Below are 21,511 nucleotides of genomic sequence, written 5' to 3' on the forward strand. Positions count from 1 at the left end.
TTATAATTCTAAGACAGATAACTAGATAAGGCATGGATGGGCCAGATCAGAATTCGTCACCTGGACGAAATAAAAACACTGCTGCTTTCAATTATGCCTTCCCAATACTTCTTAGTCTTGTTTTCTGGAGCTATACATTCTCTGATTATAATGGGGTGGCGGAAGACGTTAGGCCATTACATAAGATTGTCATTACTCCACTTCAACATCAATTAACGATATATGTCAATTTCAAAACACCCTATTCCCAAATCCCCATATGTCTAATACAACTCTTTGTATTATCAAAAATATATAAGGGAGGCAAATGGTAATGGAAAAATACAATAAAAGTAAAAAGATAAAAAGAATTTTAAAAAAATATTAAAAAAATAGGTACAACTAAGACAAGAAGCATTACTGAGTGACTTAATGAAAGGAGGACCCGAAGGCACCAAAATCTTGCCTAAAGTTTGACACCCTGAGGTGCCTTGGGGAATGTATCATTACGGGATCCAGGAGAGAGGAGAAGCAGGCTTTTCTTTTGTAAAGTGGGAGCAGATTATGAAATGTTAATATGGCCTCTTCCAGCAAGGCCATTTTAGAAAAAAATGTATACAGAAGCTAAGGATATAAAAACCAAATTTCTTAGAACTATCTGCTGCTGAGTGCCCCCTGGAAGATCTCTGCGTACTCCTGGGGTCATCCTACTTCAGTCTGAAGACCAGGTTGTAACTCACTAGCGATCTTTGAACTATCTTTGAACGTTTCCATCAGGGGCAGCACTAACCATTTTGTCATAATTTTTTTTTTTAAGTTCTGCTAACATTTCAATTTCCTTGCATTTGTTCTTTGGTAAAATATGTCATAGAGATCAAAGGATACATAAGATACATATATACAGTTTAAAGAAATGACAATTCTTTGTGGTTTTAATTATCATTTCCCTGATTACTAATGAAGCCAAAATATATTTTTACACGTTTCTTCTTTAATTGAAATGCTTGCACATGTCTTTTGCCTTCTCTTTTTTCCCTTCTCTCCTTTTCTCTTCCCTTCCCTTTCCCTTCCTTCCTTCCTGAAATTTGGGTTGTTTAATTGTTTCTAATTACTTTGTTGCAATAAGATTTAAATACAGATTGATTTGGATGCAAATTGTTGGTCAGTTGTACATTCTACAAATATATTTTAAGTGTAGCTTTTCCTTTTATTCTTGTTATGTTGTCTTTTGATTTACTTACTCCCATGATAGGTGATGCTGGTTGTATCAGGCATCAAGATTCCAGGTACACATATTTCTGTGTCTAGGTTCTCTATTGGCCTGTTTATATATTCCTATGCCAAGACTACACTATCTTAATTTCCATGGCTTTAATAGGGTTTGGAATTTGTTTTCAAAACTCCTCTGCCTTCTTCTTCAAAACTGTCTTGGCTATTCTAGAGTGTTGTCTTTATAAAGAACTTGAATTTTGTTGTTGTTAGGTTTTTTCCTATGTACCTTGCATTTTTGTTATTTTTGTATTGATATACTTTTAATTACATTTTCCAGTGCTAGTATTGGGGTGAGAAATAAAAGGGACTTTCACATACTGGTTTTTACCAAACAAACTTGTTAAGCTATCTTTATTTTTTATAATTTAACTCTAAATTCCTATATCAGCCTTGGCTGGTATGGCTCAGTGGATTGAGCGCCAGCCTGCACACCAAAGGGTTGTCAGTTCGATTCCCAGTCAGGGAACATGCCTGGGTTGCGGGCCAGGTCCCCAGTTGGGGGCGCATGAGAGGCAACCCCACATTGATGTTTCTCTCCTCTTTCTCCCTTCCTTCCCCTCTCTAAAAATAAATAAATAAAATCTTTTTTAAAATTCCTGTTTCATTTTATAGACAACATAATTTGCAAATAACGATAATTTCATTGCACTGGTCAGGGCCACCTCATAGCATCTAACAGAAGTTGTGGAATGGGGCATCCTTTTTGCTTTTCCTGGCCTGAAAGACAAACTTTCAAATGCTAAGGAGATATCTGCCATATTTTTTTTCACATGACCTTTATTAGATTAAAGGAAGTTCCCCCTTCAATTCTTAGTTTGCTTAAAGATTTCTGATGATGATAATGATATCATGGGAATAAATGCTTCTTGTTCATTTATTGAAATGACCTTAAGTTTATTTTTCCTTAACCTGTCACTATGCTGAATTATAATGGTTGATTTTTCTCTATTAAACCAACTCTGAATTGATGGAATAAAGTCAACTTATTCATCATGAATTATCCTTTTATGCATTCCTGGATTTATTTTGCTAATATTTTGTGCATAATATTTGTGAATCATGTTAATGTGAAAAGGGCCTTAATTTCCCTGTTATGCTCTCTGTGTCTGGTTTTGTCTCGAATGTTATCCCAACTCACAATGAGTTGGGCATGTTCCCTCTTTTTCTAATTTCTAGACGGGTTTTTGTGAAGCTAAACTGATCTGTTCCTAGAACATCTGATAGAACTGTCTATAAAATTATTAAAAATTCTTGATAAAACTTTGTATTATTTTCTCAAATTTAGTTATGGTATTATGCATGTTCCTTTTCTTAGTTTTGGCAAATTATACTTTCTAGAAATTTAGTTATTTCTCTTAGCTTTCAAATGTATGATGGCAAAATTATTCACAGCACTCTTGTATGTGGTTAAGTTCTCCAATAGCTATAGTTACATTCTCTTTTTCATTGATAATATTGCTCATTTTCACCTTCTCTCTTTTATTCTTCATCAGTCATGCTGGACATGGATCTTTTTATTTTTTAAACAACCAACATTATTGTACTTATCTATGCATGTATGTTTTCTATGCGTTCTTTTATAATCTTTTCTCTACTTTTTCCTTTCCTTTGCTTCTTTTTTTTTAAGTTTATTGTACTGTCCTTTTAATATCTTAGTTTGGGTAATAAATACATTAATTTTTATCCTGCTTTTCTAACATAAAGATGTAAGCCTTTATTTTTCCCATAAATACTACTTTTGCTGTATCATACACATTTTAATACATAATAGTTTTATGTTCATTCAGTTCTATATATTTTATAATGTGCACTATAATTTATTTTTGACCTTGAGATATTTAGAAATTTACTTTGAAGCTCCTAAAAGTCTATGGCTTATCTTGTTCTCTTTTTGAGTCTTAGAGCTTGTTATAATCACGTCAGTGAGTTCTGGCTCATAGGAATGAACAGAAATGGTATGTGCCACTTCCTAGTTTCCGCTAAAGGGAAGTTCCACGCTCTCTTTCCTTTCGCCTAGTTACAGTGCAGACTTAAGGGCTGGAGGGAGCACGGGCATCCTGGATCACGATGGGGAAGCACTATATTGAGGCTGGTGGAACAAAAAGGCTGGGAGCCTGGGTTTCGGACACCATATTTGCCACAGACACCATATGTTTAGATTGTTACCTAAGAGAAAAATTAATTTCTATCGCACCTGGCCCACTATTATTTTTGGATTTCTCTGTTAAGTCATGCTTAACTCTAACTAACACAAACACGCAGGAATCTCAGGTACCCTGGTCTTAATGGAAATGAAAATAAAGGCAGGTTTGAGAGGTGATGTGAAAGACTGAGTTTATATCTCTAAGCAGAAATGCCTGACATTCCCTTTCAGCTTCCCCAAATGAATCTTACTGTGCTGTCTAAAAGTCTTCCTCTCCCTTGACCTCCCCCTTTTTAAGTTCACTAGTGCCTGTCCCTTGTCAAGGGCATGCACTTTAACCCCGCCTTTCTGGCATGAACTGTCCCAATCCCTATGTTCCAAGCCCGTTCCTAAAGCCGGATTACCTCCAACATGCACTCCCTTTATTCCTACTTGCAGTCTCCCCCCACCCCCCTCTGTCCCGCACCCTGCTACGCTTGTGTCCCTGAATACCACGTTTAACAAGCCACCACCCAGCTAAAAACCATCCATGGTTCACTGTTGGCTAAACAGTGCTGCTGTTACCTTTCACCTCCTAACCTTGCCATGCACGTGACAGAGAAGGCAAACTGCTCACAGCACTCTTTCCAAAAGAGAAGTCAGAATCCTGCCCAACAGAATGTTTTGATATTGAGTACTGACCAGTAGGAACTGGCACTCAGGAAGAAACTCATTTGTATCCCTGATGCAAGAGATCAAGTCTAACCTACTTGGTCTGTATTTCAAAACTCCAAAATGTCTTATTATGTTCTTGGAGTGGTAACTCCAAAGAACCTATTTTTTTAAAAAAAATATGTGAAAGGCTTTGAAGTGGAACAAAAATTTACTGGGTGTCTTCAATAAAAACTCATTTTTGCCTAACATACTCTTCCTGGTATTCAGATTCTTCTATGGGATCTCTGTACCTGTCAGTGTCTTTGAGCTCTTTGTAACTGAGTGGTAGACAACTGACAGCAGAGCAAACATTTCTTGTCTGTAGATATGCAAATAGATTTTTGTCTAGGGAGGTTCAGTTGATTTCCTCCCTCCACTATGGAGAAGCCAGCTTTGCTTCTATTTTAAATTCTTCAGCACTCTTTAGTGCCTGTGTGTGGTTCATTGTTCCATTCAGTCATTTATAACATCTTATTCATTCTCTCATTAACTAATGAGTTAAATAAACTCAGTTGTCATGAGCTCATTCTTTTATTTATATGAGAGTCATGATTTCATGATTTTACCCTTAAAAAAAATCCTTTTAACAAACTCTGTTCATTACTCCCTTCCAAGTTTGATTCCATCCTCAATACAGAATGACTACCTGGCTCTTTCTACCTGGCATCATGGATTCTTGACATTTCATAGATGAGTCTAGCCCCTATAACTAACTTAATCATGTCCTCACACTAACAAAATCTATTATTTTCCACAATGAACGTATACTTCCATGATGTCTTAACTTACTTTACAATTATTTTTTTATTCATAATGGCTTCTACAATATATATTGCCCATTTTATTCATATGTAGCGTATTTTTATCTTACATCATTAATTTATTTATGTGTAAGTAACTTCTCTTCTCAATTAAAGTGTGAGTTCCTTCAGAGAAGTGATCACAATGTATTTTCCCCTCTTCAGTGGCAATGCACGGCTTTATGCAGTGCCCAATAAACATCCACTGCTGAGTCCCATTCAGGGCCCATGAGCTGGGCTCTCAAGATTTTTTTCAGGCAATCTCTTAGCTTTATTTGGGGAATCACCTGTTATATGTTGGCTGAAGATGGTTTCTTCTTAGCAAAATTCACTAAACCTTAATGAAGATTGTTAGAGCTTCTGTGAAACACAACATAAAGCATGGTACTGATCAGAAAGGCTAGGAATTGGGGAAAAGGAATAAATTAATCTACTTCTGGGGAATTTTTTTCCCTTAACTATTGGACTTGTATATACTGGTACTATACATACCTATACGCCTAAGATCAGTCTTATGTGAGGGTCATATACGTTCAATTCAGTGTTCATTATTGTATTCTACAAATATTTATTAATTGCCCACTACATAGAAATTTTTGACAGGCCCTGGGGAATGCATTTGCAAGTAAAATGTCATTTCTAATCCAAGAAGCTTACCTGGTAGTGAAGGAGGAAAGGGACAAGTTGAGGAAGAAGAGGAAAAACAGACACATGGTTGTGACCTAAGTATACAGATGATTGGCAAAAAGACAAATCAAGTTGCTCATTATGATGAAAAGACCATTATATCTTTCATAATGAATTATAACTACTGAACTATTAAAACCGATCTAGCGCAAATACTCCTGATCAAACAATGAAATTCTAGACTTTTACAGGTTTTAATCACCATAATATACACCATCCATTCAATGCCTCATGTACCCTTACCCACCAACCCAACCAAATGTAGACCACCAACACTGTCTTAAGGCTTGGGTGCTGAGCAGTGAGAGAATAACAAATGATCCTGAGATCACTTTCAGCATATCTGATTTTATGAACTATAAAATACTTTACCAGTTAAGTAGTCTACCAAATGCATTATATCTTTTCCTTATCATGCATGTGAAGTCAAAGGACTTCATAATATTTGGGCATTAACATTATTACTTGAGCACATTCATTTTTATGGTTTTACTTAATTACTTCAAATTAAACCCATCTTGAGAAAACTGCCACTGTAAAAAACCTAGTCCATTTAATCAATTTTATTTTTCTCATGATGACTTTTTATTTTTATCTGTATTCCTACAGGAATCCTTAGAATAAGGCATTTATAATTCTACTCCACAGTATTTTTAGTAAAGAGATTATATAAATAAAAAAGCTACCAAGTGCTAATGAAAGTTATAGGCTTTTTGTTATTATTGATATGATTTTCAGCTTTGTGTGGCATATTGGTATAATTAAAATGTTAGATCAGAAACAATAAGCAATTATATAATGATAATAAGCTAACATTTGATTGGTCCTAAATATTTTCACATATACTTTCTCTCTCAATTCTCACAATGTAATATAATAAGTTTACTGATAATCATGTTTACAGATGAGAAAATCAAGAAACAAGCGATCTGCTAAAATGTTGTATAAGTGGCATTTTGTATGCTGAACTTCAGTTCTCAAAATCACATTTTCTGTCCTTGTTCATACTTTAAAAAAGAGCATTTAGTTCATGTGCCAAGTCCTGTTGGCAAGACACTCCCTAAGGTTACGTAAAATGTATGTGGAGAAACACTAAACATTTTATTCACCTACAATGTCATCACACTGAAACTGAGGAGGTCAGTGTGCTTTCCAAACGGCCCAGTGAAATCTAAGGAATAGATTATTTACCCACTAGGGTCTGGACACTGTCAATCAAAATCACTTGTTTACACAGGACTAAAACGTGCTCTATTAGCATCTTTCCATTCCTCACACCCACAAAATAAATATTTCATTCTTCATTAGCCTTATTGTTTAAAGGTTTCTTATTTTTTCCTGTTCATGAAAAGTATAAAAAGATAAAATGAAAATCACCACTATCCCCAAGCCACTCTTAATATTTTGTGTCTTTTCTTAAATTCTTCTTTAATGTAAATATGTATATTTAATACTTGCATCATACTCTCCATTACACCTTTACATACCACTGTCTCCCCTCGCATAACAGCACAGCAATATTTACTTTTTAAAAATATGACTTTTTATGGCTGAATAATATTTCATCATAAGGTGGTACCACAATTTATTTAACTGTTCTTCCAATTCATAGTTTTTATTATAAAAATGTTTATTTATAAAAGTAATATAAAACTTTAAAAACAGAAGAAATGAAATCACAGCCCTAATTCTCGTATAACAAGTCACTTTTATGAGTTTTGCTTATTCTCTTACATTCTTTTTTCATATAACTATCATTTTATGTTATCATTGAAGTTTACATGTGATTTTATATATGAATTTGTTTCCATTTAACATTGTATTATAAGCCTTTTCCATAACCATTGTGGCAATCTAAGTAGAAATTTCACACTATATCTAACCATTATTTTATTGTCAAATAATAAGCTATATCCCCTTTTTAATTCTAAAATCATTTAAAAGAAATCATTTTGCAATTAATACTACAAGCACGTAGTCTTTACATTCATGTACTTTAAAAAATTATTTCTTAATAATAGATTCCTGCAGGTAAGATTATTGAGAAAAAAGCTAACCAGTTTTTAACATGACTTGAATATTAGTAAAAATAAGGTAAAAAATATTAATGTTGAATATCTGGACTTCAAAGTACAAATAGCATACTGATCTCAGTTTTTTATCAACCAGTCCTTTTAGTGACTGAGAAATACAGAAACAAATATACAGGGCACTGATTATATTTTAACTAACCACATTTTCCATAAATTAGTACATCTTGGCATCACCAGACCAAAGAGAGCAGTGGCCACTTAAATGTGCATGTTTTTGTTTTCAATTTTTTTTTTCATTTTAAAAGTCTGCATCCACATACCTTTCACGTACAGTTTAGCTTATTTTACCCTTTGAGTCCTAGACGCAGGTTTGGAAATGCTTTCTGGAAGTGCTTCTTTTGGGGAGTGCTCTGAAATCCACATCAGCACACCATGGTCACTCTGAGGGAAAGAGAAAGAAAATGCCCCAAACTTACCGTTTCTAACGCATTCACCCGGTCCTGCAAAGAAAGCATAACATATCATTGTAAAAACAAAGCTATTAAAATAATTGCAAGCTTATGTCATAGATCTTCATTTTATTCTCTATTAGTAGTGATTTATTTTTAAAATGTAAAAAAATGAAAACTGAGGATAATCTCTACAATAGAATTAACATGATAGCATCACTATGTATAGCTTTTCTCATCTTTGCAAGAGTTAAGGCTACAGGGTATAATTTAACAATAAATACCACATATTTATATATAACTACTAAATGGGAGAGGTTTGACCACTTCTGCACTGGTAACATTATTTATCTACTTAAGGATATATAATATTAAATACATTTGAATACATAAACCATGACTAGATAATAGTAGTGAAATGAAAAAAAAACTTAGCAATATATCAGTTCTCAATTAGGTAAACAGCACAAAGTTTGATCTCACACAGGAAGGTAAAGTTCAGACATAAGAATAGTTCATCAAATAAAATTAATAAGTGAATCGTTAGTTAAAACAAGGCAATACAAATAAATGAAAAATACATGTTACATGCAACCAATCCTGAACCCAGATAGGCCTTCATTACTTATTAGAACGTTGGACAATTTTACAGAAGTATTGGTTTTAAAAAGGGTTATTATTGACAATAATACTTAGAAAGTTAAAGACACAATACAATGAATGCATCCTCAATCTAATGATTGTATTCTCAACTCTTCTCAGAGCTGATGGCTACATACAGGGAGTTTTCACCAAATACAAAAGGCTGAATTTGAGAGGGAGGAGAGTCTGAAGATTTAAGAAAGTGGAAAGTAAGCCATCCTTTCTAGAAGGGTCAGGGCCATGTTCCTTTCTTTTCTCTCTGAGGACTTCTGCAACCCAACCTCCACACCTCAGACTGGGAGACTTGAGTTGCACATTTCTACTCTTTAAAGAGTTGGCTGTGTGGACCTGAGTTAAATGAATAAATTATGCAAAGTCAGCCCAAAGCAGATAGTTTTCAGCAATATAATCTGTTTAACTACAGTTTGTTGGCACACTTGAGAGGACCTTGCCCCTCAAACCCAAAGTTTCATGAAGTAACTGCTATTTTGCTGGTGACTTGTGTACTGTTACATTTGAATGCTTCACGATAAACGCATCTTATGTCTCAAGTGGGCTTTGATATGTTGTTACCATGCAACTTATTCACAGTGTATCTCGGACAAGACATTTGGCATTTCTATACCATCCTTTGCAGACTGAACAGAACCTCATTAGATGCCTCATAGAGGTAGAAACAGCCTCTGTGCCATATCATATTTATATGAACCATCTTAGAAGGCTCAGTATTTTCACAGCCATTGTTCGAGTCTTAAGTTTTTCCCATATTTATGGGCACACATTATTAGAGATTAGCATATTTCAAAAAGCACATATACAGCTGGTATGTAATAAGTAATTTCATATGATGTCAAAGCAGGATTGAATTAAAATATGTCTATCTAAATTCATATCTCAGTGTTTGGCAAAAAATAAACTTGAGTATTTGTTACAGGATTGAAAAGAAATATGTACTACCATGGACTACATATTCTTATCCTTAGGAAATTCACATGCTGAAACCCCCAGTGTGATGGCATGTGGGCATGTGGCCTTTGGAAGGTAATTAGGTCATAAGGATAGAGCCCTCATGATGGAACTAGTATCCTTATAAGAAGAGACACAAGAATGCTTGCTGCTCTTTCTGCTCTCTGCCATGTAAGGACATAATGAGAAGATGGCCCTCTCTGAGAATCAAATCTGCCAGCCCCTTGATCTTGGACTTTCCAGCCCCCAGAACTGTAAGAAATAAATGTTTGCTGTTTCAGCCACCCAGTCAATGGTACTGCCATTTGTTACAGCAGTCGGAGCTAAGAAGATGTGTGCCTCGTCTATAAGACTGGAATCAGGAACGGTCAAAGAAACTCCATTTTGTTAAAATATAAAGATCAATAAATGATTTTGATATTGATACAATTTACTTATGTCTGTTTGTCTATAACCTACTTCATTTCAAATCAATAAATAATTATTTTGATGCAATTTACTGTACTTATGTCTATAACTGACTTCATTCCAAAATGGTACTAAGACAGCTTTCCATTAAAAAGGACATATTCAGAAAAAGAAAATTCAGGAAATAGAAACATTCAGTTTAGTAACCTAAATTTAAATAACCCAACTTGCCAATCAATGACAACTAACAGGGTACCAGCTATTGCAGCCAATTAGTGAGCTTTTCCTAAATTGTAGGTTTTTTTGGTCTTAATTTTAAGGCTACAAGTAAAAAGAAACTACTTCTAGTCTTTACAAACTTATTATTGCTTTTAAAATTCAAGAAATGCATTTTGTAATTTTAAATGTTTGTAGTTGACTTCCTTTTGGCAAACACTATTGACTATCATAATTCTGTATATAAAGGAATTAGGCTACTGCACATTCCTATTCTCACACAAAATGTCTGCATACGTCCTCGCATATGCTTATTATTAAAATAGAGGCAACTTAAGCCAATACTGTGGCATTGATACAATTATAAAAATGCCAGTATGTGTCCTAGAATGAACATATAATTATAGAGAAACAAATTTTATTCTTAACCTCTCCCACTCTCATTAGAACTTCAGTTGTAGTGTCTGGATGTTGTAGTTTAATCTCCATTTCATTGAAGATTTTACCTTCAATCTCAACTCAAACTTCCAGTTGAACACTTTCCCAACTCTCCCTTCACAAACACGCCCTAACCCAAGTTTGGATCCTGAAAAGTACTATCAGGACACCGAAAGCGGGGTGAGGAGGTGGGAAGAGTAAGACACCTTCAGAAGTAATGAAGACACTCAGTATAACCATACTATTTCCGGTGGGTTCAGTAAGTCAATGGTTCTTATTTTTGTAGTTATGGACTTTGAGAGTCTAATAAAAGTCTGATCTCCCCAGGACTGTCCATTACCCACAACACACACATAATTCTGCATGTACTTTTAGGGGAATTGCAGACTCTCTGAGGTCCACCCATGGGTCTTCAGGTCCTTTTACTCTAAATAAGATGTGAACTAAGATGTAAGATATTATGTAAATACATTATTTTATTAAATCAAACCTGTTTATTCCTCCTGTAGGAAATATTTCTAGATAAATAACACCAGAAACAAAGGGGAAAAAAATCAATTGGGAGTGGAAGCTCAAACAACAATCAAAGGAAAAATTTCCTTCAAGTATTTTAAATAAAAGTCCTTGGGGAAAATAACCTGTTTTGTTGCTATTGCTTTTTTTTTTTTTTTGTGATTGGATATTCTCTGTTCCGCTATTCTTTAGTTCTAAGGAGGGAAAAGTCTAACACATAAAATAGCAACAATTATTTTAACATTTACTCTTAAAGATTATACATGTAGTCACCACATAGTCATTGAATTACAATGTAGAGGGCTACCTGTTTTCACCAATATGAATATTATCCTTATTTCTAAGGGAAAATAATGCTGCTACATGCAACATTTTGTCTGCTCGACAGATCAAGTGGACAGGCATATTGTGGGGAAGTCTATAACATATTTACTATAAAAATATGTATTCTATTAAAAATTAGTCACAGGAATGTAAAGTGAAGAACAGGGAACACAATCAATTATATTGTAGTAAGGATGGTGTTAGAAGGTGCTGCTAGACCTATGTGGGAATCACCTCGTAAAGTATAGAAATGTCTAAACACTATGTTATACACTAAAATTAATATAATATGGTATATAAGTTGTAACAGAAAATTCTTTAAAATACGTATTTTAAATTTTTATGATGAGGTTAGTAACTTGCTTTGAGCTGTATATATTCCTTTGCTACTTGGTGATAACAGGGTGCACATTGGTATTTATAACTGAACCAAGGCAAATTCATTAGTATCATTGGAAATGAGCAAATATTTGCAGGCTAAGTTAGGAAATGAGCACTAAATGGATCTTTGTATCTGAATCCCTGATCATTAACAGTTTATTTGATTCAGCTGAGCCAATCAATTAGACACATTGATTCATCCAATCCACCTAAGTGATGAATTAGAAGCCATAGAGGTCTAAATAATCAAGAGTTCTTCTGTCTTTTGTAAGTATAGTTCAACACGTCTAATAACTTCATTTTATCACAATAATGCAGCATTTTTCAGGAATACTTTAAATATATCCATTAGCATACGAAAAAGCACAATACTGTACTGGCATAAAAATATACCAAGGGTTTCTACCCCTTCCAAGTCTAAGAAGCTTTAAGAGTCCAGGATAAAATGAGTTTGGAAACTTCTCCAAGACTGAAGGTCTATGGCAGACATACAATTTTTAAAAAGAAAAACCCATAATGGGGACTCCCTCCCATCACTGCTGTAAAAGCAAAAGCTTCTCTTCTGGAAGAAAAATCCACTTGGCTTCTTCCAGAGAGACCGCTGCGTGGCGTTTTTCATCAGTGCTAACTCTGTTTCATCAACACTCACCTTTCACTTGCCACCTCCTATATGACTGATATAAGAGGAAATGCAAATATGCACCTTTTCTCCTTGATGCATATCCACTTGGCAATCCACTACATTTAACAAACTGCCAAGCATTTTTAATAATTAAAAGAGCTAGACACATCAGCCTGCGAGCCAAGTGTCGTTGGTTCGATTCCCGGTCAGGGCATATGACTAGGTTGCACGTCGGGTCCCCCAGTTGGGGGCGCGAGTAAGAGGCAACCACACAGTGATGTTTCTCTCCCTCTCTTTCTCCTTTCCCCTCTCTCTACAAATAAATAAATAAATAAACAAACAAATACATAAATTATTTAAAAATAAATTAAAAATAAATAAAAGAGCTAGACATAGTTTCAAATGTATTCTTTTCCAAGTGTCAAGATATTAAATGAAAGGCCTTTATTAACCACCACAGAAAAAGATCAGTGTTTGGTGATTTAAAGTACATGAAAACAAAACAGAGATAAAAATCACAAACAACCTCAGTGTTGCCACATCAAAAAAGATATAGAATATATCAACAGTTGGCTTCGAATATACCAAATGAATAAGCAACCTATACATAAAATTGTATTTGATCTATTAAAAGTCAGACAAAGTTACTCTATACGTGTGAAAAGCTTTAGGATGGGTGGCATTAGACAGCTTGCAGTGGTTTCCCGATCATCCAGTGTTTGATTTAGCCATCATTAAATCCTGATGGTCGATCTTTGTAAACTCATTTCACTAGATGCTTATGAGCCCTTTTCAAATAACCTGCTTCAGGGTCCAAAATAACAAAACAAAACCACAGCAAGTCGTCAAGATTTGGTTTAAAAATTGTCAATACGAATCCCTCAACATTTTGACTTATCACAAAAAAAGGGGGAGCCAGCTTAAAAAGGTGCAACATTTCCTTACATAGGAGAACCCAGTAATGTTCCTTGTTATCTGGTTTTCACCCAGGAAGTACAAAATCAGAAGCAGGAACTATCACAAGACTTAAGAACAGAGTCAGAGTGTGTCCTCCACACTCCTGATCTGTCCCCTCACCCACTACTATTGCCATGGTAGAGCCCAGAGGCCCCCAGCAGCCTGCCCTGCTATATTCCCAGGGTGACGTTCCTGGTTTGCGATCTTGCTTGCTATGAGGCCATTACTGACCATTATACTTCAGTTTGACACTGCTCAGGAAAGGCTGACTTTGCACTTACACTGAAGTAGGATGAGTACTTGGGAATGCAAGTGGGGTGGAAGAGAAAGATATGCAGATGTGGCTCTGTTGGCTTTTTTCAAAGAGATCTCACGCTGAAAAATGCAGCCAGAAGTTAGGTAAGGGTTTTACTTCATGTCCCTGTTAACACTTCCAGTCAACTGTCTCAAACTAATATCAAAAAAAATCTCAGATTCACCCTTTATATTTCAGACCACAAAGCAAAGCAATGGGGTTTTTCTTTCCTTGAAAAGATTTTTCCTTGAAGCACATGCAATGTGCAGAATAGGCAAGGGCCTATGGGATAAGACTACAAACCAAATGAAGGGCAAAAGACACAATTCCTTATCTTACTCTTGGAAGTGCTCAGTTCCACAGTGAAGCTGCTGGTACCAGGGAACAAGAGTTCAGTGACCGACATTTGCACTGGGGAACAAGTCAAATTTATTTGCAGGTGATATAAAGGCTATGATAGTGGTTAGGGGCAATGCAAATGACAACTGATGTAATTTTAAAGACTGACTGTCCTGCAAGAGACATGGGAACTGGAGTTGAATAGTGGGGAGAGAAAGCCAACAGCCTAGAAGCCAACACACCGTGTGATTTTCTTCAAGGATTTACATTTTAAGAAATAAAGTGCATGTCTCCAGTTGTGAGGTTAGTCATATATCAGCTGAATATGCTCTGAACTCTTATGCAAATCATAGTGCAGTGGTGATGAAGGCATAATTTATGAGTAGGTTTCTGTCATACAGAACTTGTGGGAACAATAGGGTGTGCTTTTTTTTCAGGGGTGTTTCTGACTGTCACCAAACATAGCTGGTCTAATGAGACTCCCTGAGGCTGACATCTGCTGTGTTTCCCTCAATGGCAAGTATCTCCTGGGCTTCCAGGTGAAGAAGGTTCACAAGGAAACCCACATAACCACCGAACCCTACCCCAAGCTCCTTCCTCGTGAGTATTTGAGTCACAGCTCTTGATTGCTGGCTATCATTCACGTCACACGGTTGAGTCATTACATGGTACAGGCACTCGGTCCACGTTTTGAATTAAACCGCTTACCTTTGAGCAATTTCAATAATCCACATCCTAATTTACATGAAGAGTCATTTACTTAGTTCTTTTCAGGAATTAAAGCACAAGGAACATTATATTAGAAACTCTCACACCCATTCCCATATTCTTTCTGTGGGCTTCTGTGTACAGACAGGTACCTCTCTCTGTTCTGTACTACGGAGAGAGGCTATTGATAAGGATAATCAAGACATAAGCAGACAGTTCTAAGTAATATATTTGGCTGACATCACTTAAGTTTTTCTTGTTTTCTATTTTAGTTTGACTATGATTGAAGCTATTATTAATCTTCATATCCTAATATATAAATAGGTAGGAAGGAAAAGGTAGTTAAAGGACTGAAAACTAACCTTAGAATATACTCCAAAAATCAATGGTGCATTATTATTAAGAAAAGTATTATTATTTAAGAAAATTGAGGGAAAAACCCCAACAAACTTAGTTTTTAGTTGCACTTCTGGAAAGCATACCTGAAGGCTGACTTACAGTAAATAAGGTAAATGTATTTTGACTATTAAGCTTTAACTATCCTAAATATTTCTACCTATGAAATACTTAACTGCTTTTTCTTCCAAATGAGCTTCATTCTGATTTTTCATTGTAGTCTGACTAGCATCTTCCCAAGGTGGAATGTTAAACCGTAGCATTGGCTGTTTGAAAGAGACATGAGCAAAGAAAAAGAGTTGGAAAGCTCTACTGTCTTAACATCATTGTAAGCACTTTAAATAGTTATAACTATGAAATTAACACTAATAGAACTATAATCATTTCAAAAAAGTATTAATACTTGCATTTGGAGAAAATATTGTATACATTTTTAAAAATTAGTTATTCATTTGAGAGAGAGAGAGAGATTAATTTGCTGTCTCACTTATTTATTTATTCATTGGTTGATCTTGTATGTGCCCTGACTGGGTATTGAACCAGGAACCCTGGTGTATTAGGACAATGTTCTAACCAACAGAGCTACCCGGTCAGGGCTTATGTTGTACTTCTAAAATATTCCCCCGAATAATTTCTTACCCAACTTAAAGTCACAAATTTTAGGAAAATCATTACTTGAAATTTAAAACACTTTACTCCTTAGGATTATAAATAAAGAGTAATGATTTAGTTCAAAGCATCCTCAATCGTCTTGTTTTCAAAATCATTCCTGAAAGACACTGATCCTAAATTCCAGTATATGAAATGAAAAAATAAACGAGCTGTGAGCTTGTTAGACACACCCGGGCAGTTTTAGTCAGTAATGATGAAAACTACTTTTGACACCGACAACCCTACCTGTGGATAATGAAGCATTGATGTATATGATTTCAAGAGTTCAGAAGTCTAATTACTCAAAATTATACTTTTCTCCCATTTGCAAAAGTACTTAAAATTCTACCTGTGGAAATTTATTCTTGGAGGAAGAATTCAAAAATGTATTCTTTGAGTGCCCACATTCCACTTAATTGTTTTTAAGGCAAACATCTTTGAGACAGATAACCATTAAACTAGTTCATTCCAAAGCAGGGGTCAGCAAAGCAGTACAGCGGGTCAAATACAACCCTCTGACTATTTTTATATATCCATGAGCTAAGAAAGAGTTTTACATTTTTATTGGGTTGGCCAAAAAGCTCATTTAGTTTCTTCTGTAGATGGTTCTAGTAGTGCTTAGTTGTCTTTAACTTCAGTTGAAACAATTTTGTTAAGATTGTATTGTGACAGCTGTCATATCAGCATGCATTTAAAATAACTTATCAAAATTGGTGAATTTTTGTGCAGCCACTTTAATACTGAAGACGAAAGAAAATATGCAACATTTTTGGCATACTATGCTTTATTATTTCAAAAAAGTTAAAAATGCAACTGAAACACAAAAAATGATTTGTGCGGCATATGGAAAGGTGCCATGACTGATTAAGTATGTCAAAAGAGGTTTCCAGACTTTCTTCGTACTATTGACATCTTGACCAAATAGTTCTTTGCTGTGGGGCTGTCTTACGCATTGGAAGATGTTTAGCAGCCCCCCTGGCCCCTACTCGCTAGAAGTCAATAACCGGAGATAGCTAACATACTAAAAATATCCAAATCAATCAAGTTATTTGTGAAAATGAAAAATGTGCATTTTATTTTACAAAAAAAACTAAATGGACTTTTTAGCCAACCCAATATTTGGCTTAAAAAAAATCAAAGTAAGAATACGATTTCATGACATGTAAAAATTACATGAAATTCAAATTTTTGTTTCCATAAATAAGGTATTATTTGAACCTAGCCCATTCATCTCTTTATATATGGTCTATGGCTGCTTTTTATTTTATAATGGCAGAATTGAGTTGTTGTGAGATAGTATATTGCCTGTAAAATTGAAAATATTTAGACTTTTCCCTTTACAGGGAGTCTGACAATGCTCTGTTCTAAGATGTCAGTATCCTATAAGAACTACATCCTGCCTCACAGAGGTCCCCCTGTAGCAAACCTAGGAGATTCTGGAAGGAGAAGATATGGGGAAACACTGACCCGCGATTAGAAAAAAACAATAGGGACAAGAAAATTTTTACTCAAGTTTTAAACAAAATTTAAAAGTTGAATAGGCATAAACACATACACGTCACATATTCAAAATATAAAAACACCTCAGGCCCAAGTTTCTTCTTTTTGTCCTTTATTTCTTTTATCCATCATTTTTTTCTTTCATTCCAATGTATTTCCTCCCTTCCTTTCTTGCTTCCTTGTTCCCTCCCTCCCTCCACTCATTTATGCACTTAATTAATTAAGCCTTTCATCCAGGCGCACACTCCGCTGGAGACTGGGAGCACAGTTATGGACAGGGAAAGAAGGTGTTCCTGCCATCCCAGAGCTGACCTTCCAGGGAAGACAAGGAGATAAAGAAAGACACTGTGATGCAGGGTGGGGGCAGGGGTTTACTTTAGACACGTGGGTCAGGTTAAGTTCCTACAAAGAGTTGACATTTGAACTGGAAAAAAAAAAAAGGATGAAATGAGCCATTATTGAAAGATCTAAGGGAAAAGCACGAGAGCAAGAGTAGCACATGCAAAGCTCCTGGGACACAAAAGAGTTTGTTTAATTTCAGGAACAAAAGGAACCCTAGTGTGTGTGTTGTGCCTATTAATGAAAACACTCCCTTAAATTACGAGCATCATAAAAAGCAACATTATTTATTGAAAGCTTATTATGTGCCAAAAATTGTATTGGGTGCTTTCACATACATTCTCGTTTAATGCTAACATAAACTCTCAATAGGTGAACATTATTAATTTTATTCACTTAAAGTCAAAGAAACAGACCCAAAAATATTAAATGTATTGAATTACACACTGTGATTTAATGTTGGTGCTTACATATTAATCCAGACCCACCTGAATTAAAGGAGTCTATAGTAACTCTCAAAAACAAATTAAAGGTCACCGTTAAATATATATATTTAATAGCTCTGCAAAACGAAGCTAATGGAAATACCATATGCTAACAGCGCACTTTTATGAGCAAATAGACAATAAATGCCTTTTTATTACTATTGTGTGTGTGCGCGCGCTCGCGTGTGGTGGAGACTAGGTGATAGACTGGAAAACTGCTCTGGAGCCTCTTTCTAAAAATTGCACAGGCCAGAACCGCATCCCAGAACTTTATTTTTAACAGATGTCAGTTATCAGTATAACAAAACACGATAAAATTTAATGTTCAAATAAAACCCATTATTGGTACCTATTTTTTACATTCACTTACTTTATCATAAAAGGGATTATATTTTTGCCACCTGCCTCTCTTAAGGAAGCTGCAAGTCCTCCTTACTCCTGGGTCTGAAATAGGCCCGCTGAAGCACACACGGTCGACACCGCTGGGGAACCACCGGAGGGAAGGACGAAGGAAAGAAGAGATCTAAGCTTGGCTGCTGTGTTTTTGCGCGGGGTAATGGCACGGATATCGTGCCGCTCTCTCCGCTCTGTCCGATTGGGCTGTAGGAGCCTAGATTCCTCACTGGCTCAAAAATGGCCGCTTCCCCCACTCCTGTTCCATTTGTGACAAATTTGTTAGTTCTTCGGAACAGCGAAATGAGAACTTGGGATTTCAGTTACAACCAGAATGTAGTAAAGACATGGAATCTCTTGTAGGTAATATTTTTCGATTCCATCTTATGAGCAAATACAGAAATAATGTGAACAGTTAATGTTATTTATTAGCAGGCTAATAAGCCTTCACACTTCTAATAGTAAACATTAAACTTTGAACAAATTAAATTTGGAATAGTAAGTGTAATGCAGATACTCTGGAAAAGAAATGCACTTCAGAATGAAGTTTTTGAAACCAAAATAATCACTGATTATGTTTAAAAGACAAAGGTATAAAAGGAGATGCTTATTAGTCATTCTTTCAGTTCGTTTTAGTTTTGTCACTTTTTGCACAATTTAAAATTTATGCAAACATTTTCAATGTTGCCTTTAATTTTTGCCAGAATATTTTGAACCTGGTTTAAAACTGAAATTGAAGAAGCCCGAGGAGGGCTTTAATAACAACTTTCTTCAGTCTGTTTATTTAAAACATGATGAATAAGCAAAAAGAAAAGGTGCAGAATGGAAAAAGGAAAATGATCCCTTCTCCTTCCTAGAAGTGCTCGAGATTACTGGGTTGTTCCTAATCTCGCACCAGGAATTAAAATCTTCCTCACCTGCCAAGGGCGGAATATATATATTTATATGACAGTGTCCCAGTTGCCATGTGTATGTAAGCATAGATCCTAAGGCTTTAGAGTTTAGTTTCAAAGTTACAGAAAGACAGTAAGAACTTTCACTAATTTTAAGTCCCCGGTATTGCCTTATTTAAGGCACTTTCTAACAATTATTTAGTTTTATATAGTCTCTTTTTTGAGGAGGTGGGGGGGTCAGCTGGTGTTTGACATGCTTATTTTGTTTGCTAATGAATCATTCTTGCAGAAAAAATAAAAGGAATAAATTAAAAGAAAGAAAGGCCAGGAACTTAAACAAACAAAGTGTAGACATTCAGTTCTCCATAAGCAGGCTCATGAGATATTAAGTATGGTGGCATGGAAGCCAGATTCTAATACAAATCCTAGCTGTGCAACCTATGGGCCTCCATAGCTTCTTTATCTGTACAATGAGAATAACAGTACCTTATAGAATTGTTGTAAGGAAGAGATGAGCTATATTGAGAAGTTTGAGGACAGTGCATGACACAAAAGAATTGCTCATTAGCTATTAATGCCATTCATTAGCAAGTTAGAGTGTTGTTTTTTTTTTTTCCTTCTCCTTTGACACACAGACCATCCCTCTTTGGGGCCCGTTTGGCCCAATCTTGACAGAAATTAAAAAGTGCTAAATAAGTATTTGTTAATAGAGTGAAACATAATCTTAGTGAGTTTTCAAGGCTCCAGCCTGGGGAAATTGTCTGCAGCATCTCTTTATCTTCTGGAAAACCAGCTAGAGGCGGGGATGGGTCCTAGCCCTGAAGTGAGAACTGTTAACTCCTTCCAATGATGTTCTGTTAACGCTTCAAACCGCAGAGATTTGTTTTATGAGTCAATGGAAACGGGTTTCAACCACAAATGTATTATTGATGAGCATTTGTTTCTGAATTTGTGGCACGCGACTGTTTCATTACTTAAAATACTGCTTCCCACAACTGTCAATGTTATCAGGAGACGGGAGACAGAATGGAGAACACGGTGTTATGGCCGAATGCCTGTATGCCTCCAAAACTCACAGGCTGAAATCCTAACCCCTGATAGATGATATCAGGAGGCAGGGGCTTTGGGGAGTGATTAGGTCAGGAGGGTTGAGCCCTCATAAAAGGGACTCGGAGTGCTCTCTGAGGGCAGAGCAAGAAGATCACTATCTATGAATCAGGGAAGTGGATCCTCACTGCCTACTAACTCCACCAATATGAATACCGAATACAGATAGTGCATCTGCCTAGATCTTGGACTTTTCAACCTCTTGAACTTAAGAGAAATAAAAGGTTCTAGTTTAAGCTACCCAGTCTAAGGCACTTTTTGTTGTAGCAGCCTGAATGAACTAAGACACACAGTTACCTGTACAAAGCTTAAGGCCAATCTGGGAATGAGATGTGAGAAGAACAAGCAGATACACACCACAGAAAATAATTTTGAAGTAATCACTTAATCTGCAGCACACAGTTGACTCACGGAGACGTGGCAAAACTCTCGGATAAGCTCAACACTGCAGAACATCATGGCAGGCTTAGATCATTTTCATTTTTCACAAGAAACTGCAAACTGCTCTCCACACCAGTCCCAGTGCCCACAGCCCAGGACTCTGACAAAGGTACCAAGGGGTGTTTAATGGAAATGTGGCTCTTTATGGAGTCAGTGGCAAAGCGGGGAGTGTACGGAGAGAGGTAAAATAATGTCCCACCTTGTGGGAGCAATTTAAAAAAATCCCGAACACATATTTCATTCATTTTCACTACCAAGTTTTTAAAGTTTCTGCCACTGAGTAAAATTTGGACTTTTGAGCTTAAAGACTAGACTTTGCCTTTGCATTTTTAAATGCTTCCAAATGGCATCTAATTTTTTAGAGGCTTTTTAATAAGCTTGACTCAAGAAAACTGCTGAATCCTGAACACCTGTGTTTTTCATCCCTCTGGACAAACAGAA

General features: G+C 35.8%; 1 protein-coding gene across 1 annotated transcript in view; it reads right to left on the minus strand.

Moving 5' to 3' along the window:
• CEP128 (centrosomal protein 128) overlaps positions 1-21,511 on the minus strand; it is a 353,412-nt gene that overhangs the window by 43,547 nt on the left and 288,354 nt on the right. The window contains exons 20-21 of the mRNA XM_090271263.1: positions 15,438-15,527; positions 8,084-8,107 (exon numbers count right to left, since the gene is read on the minus strand). Of these exons, the coding sequence (XP_090127389.1) occupies positions 8,084-8,107; positions 15,438-15,527 (114 nt within the window). The remainder of the gene's footprint in view (positions 1-8,083; positions 8,108-15,437; positions 15,528-21,511) is intronic.

The sequence above is a fragment of the Furipterus horrens genome, unplaced genomic scaffold (genome assembly GCF_987537825.1).
Source record: "Furipterus horrens unplaced genomic scaffold, mFurHor1.1.pri manual_scaffold_3, whole genome shotgun sequence".
NCBI lineage: Eukaryota > Metazoa > Chordata > Mammalia > Chiroptera > Furipteridae > Furipterus > Furipterus horrens.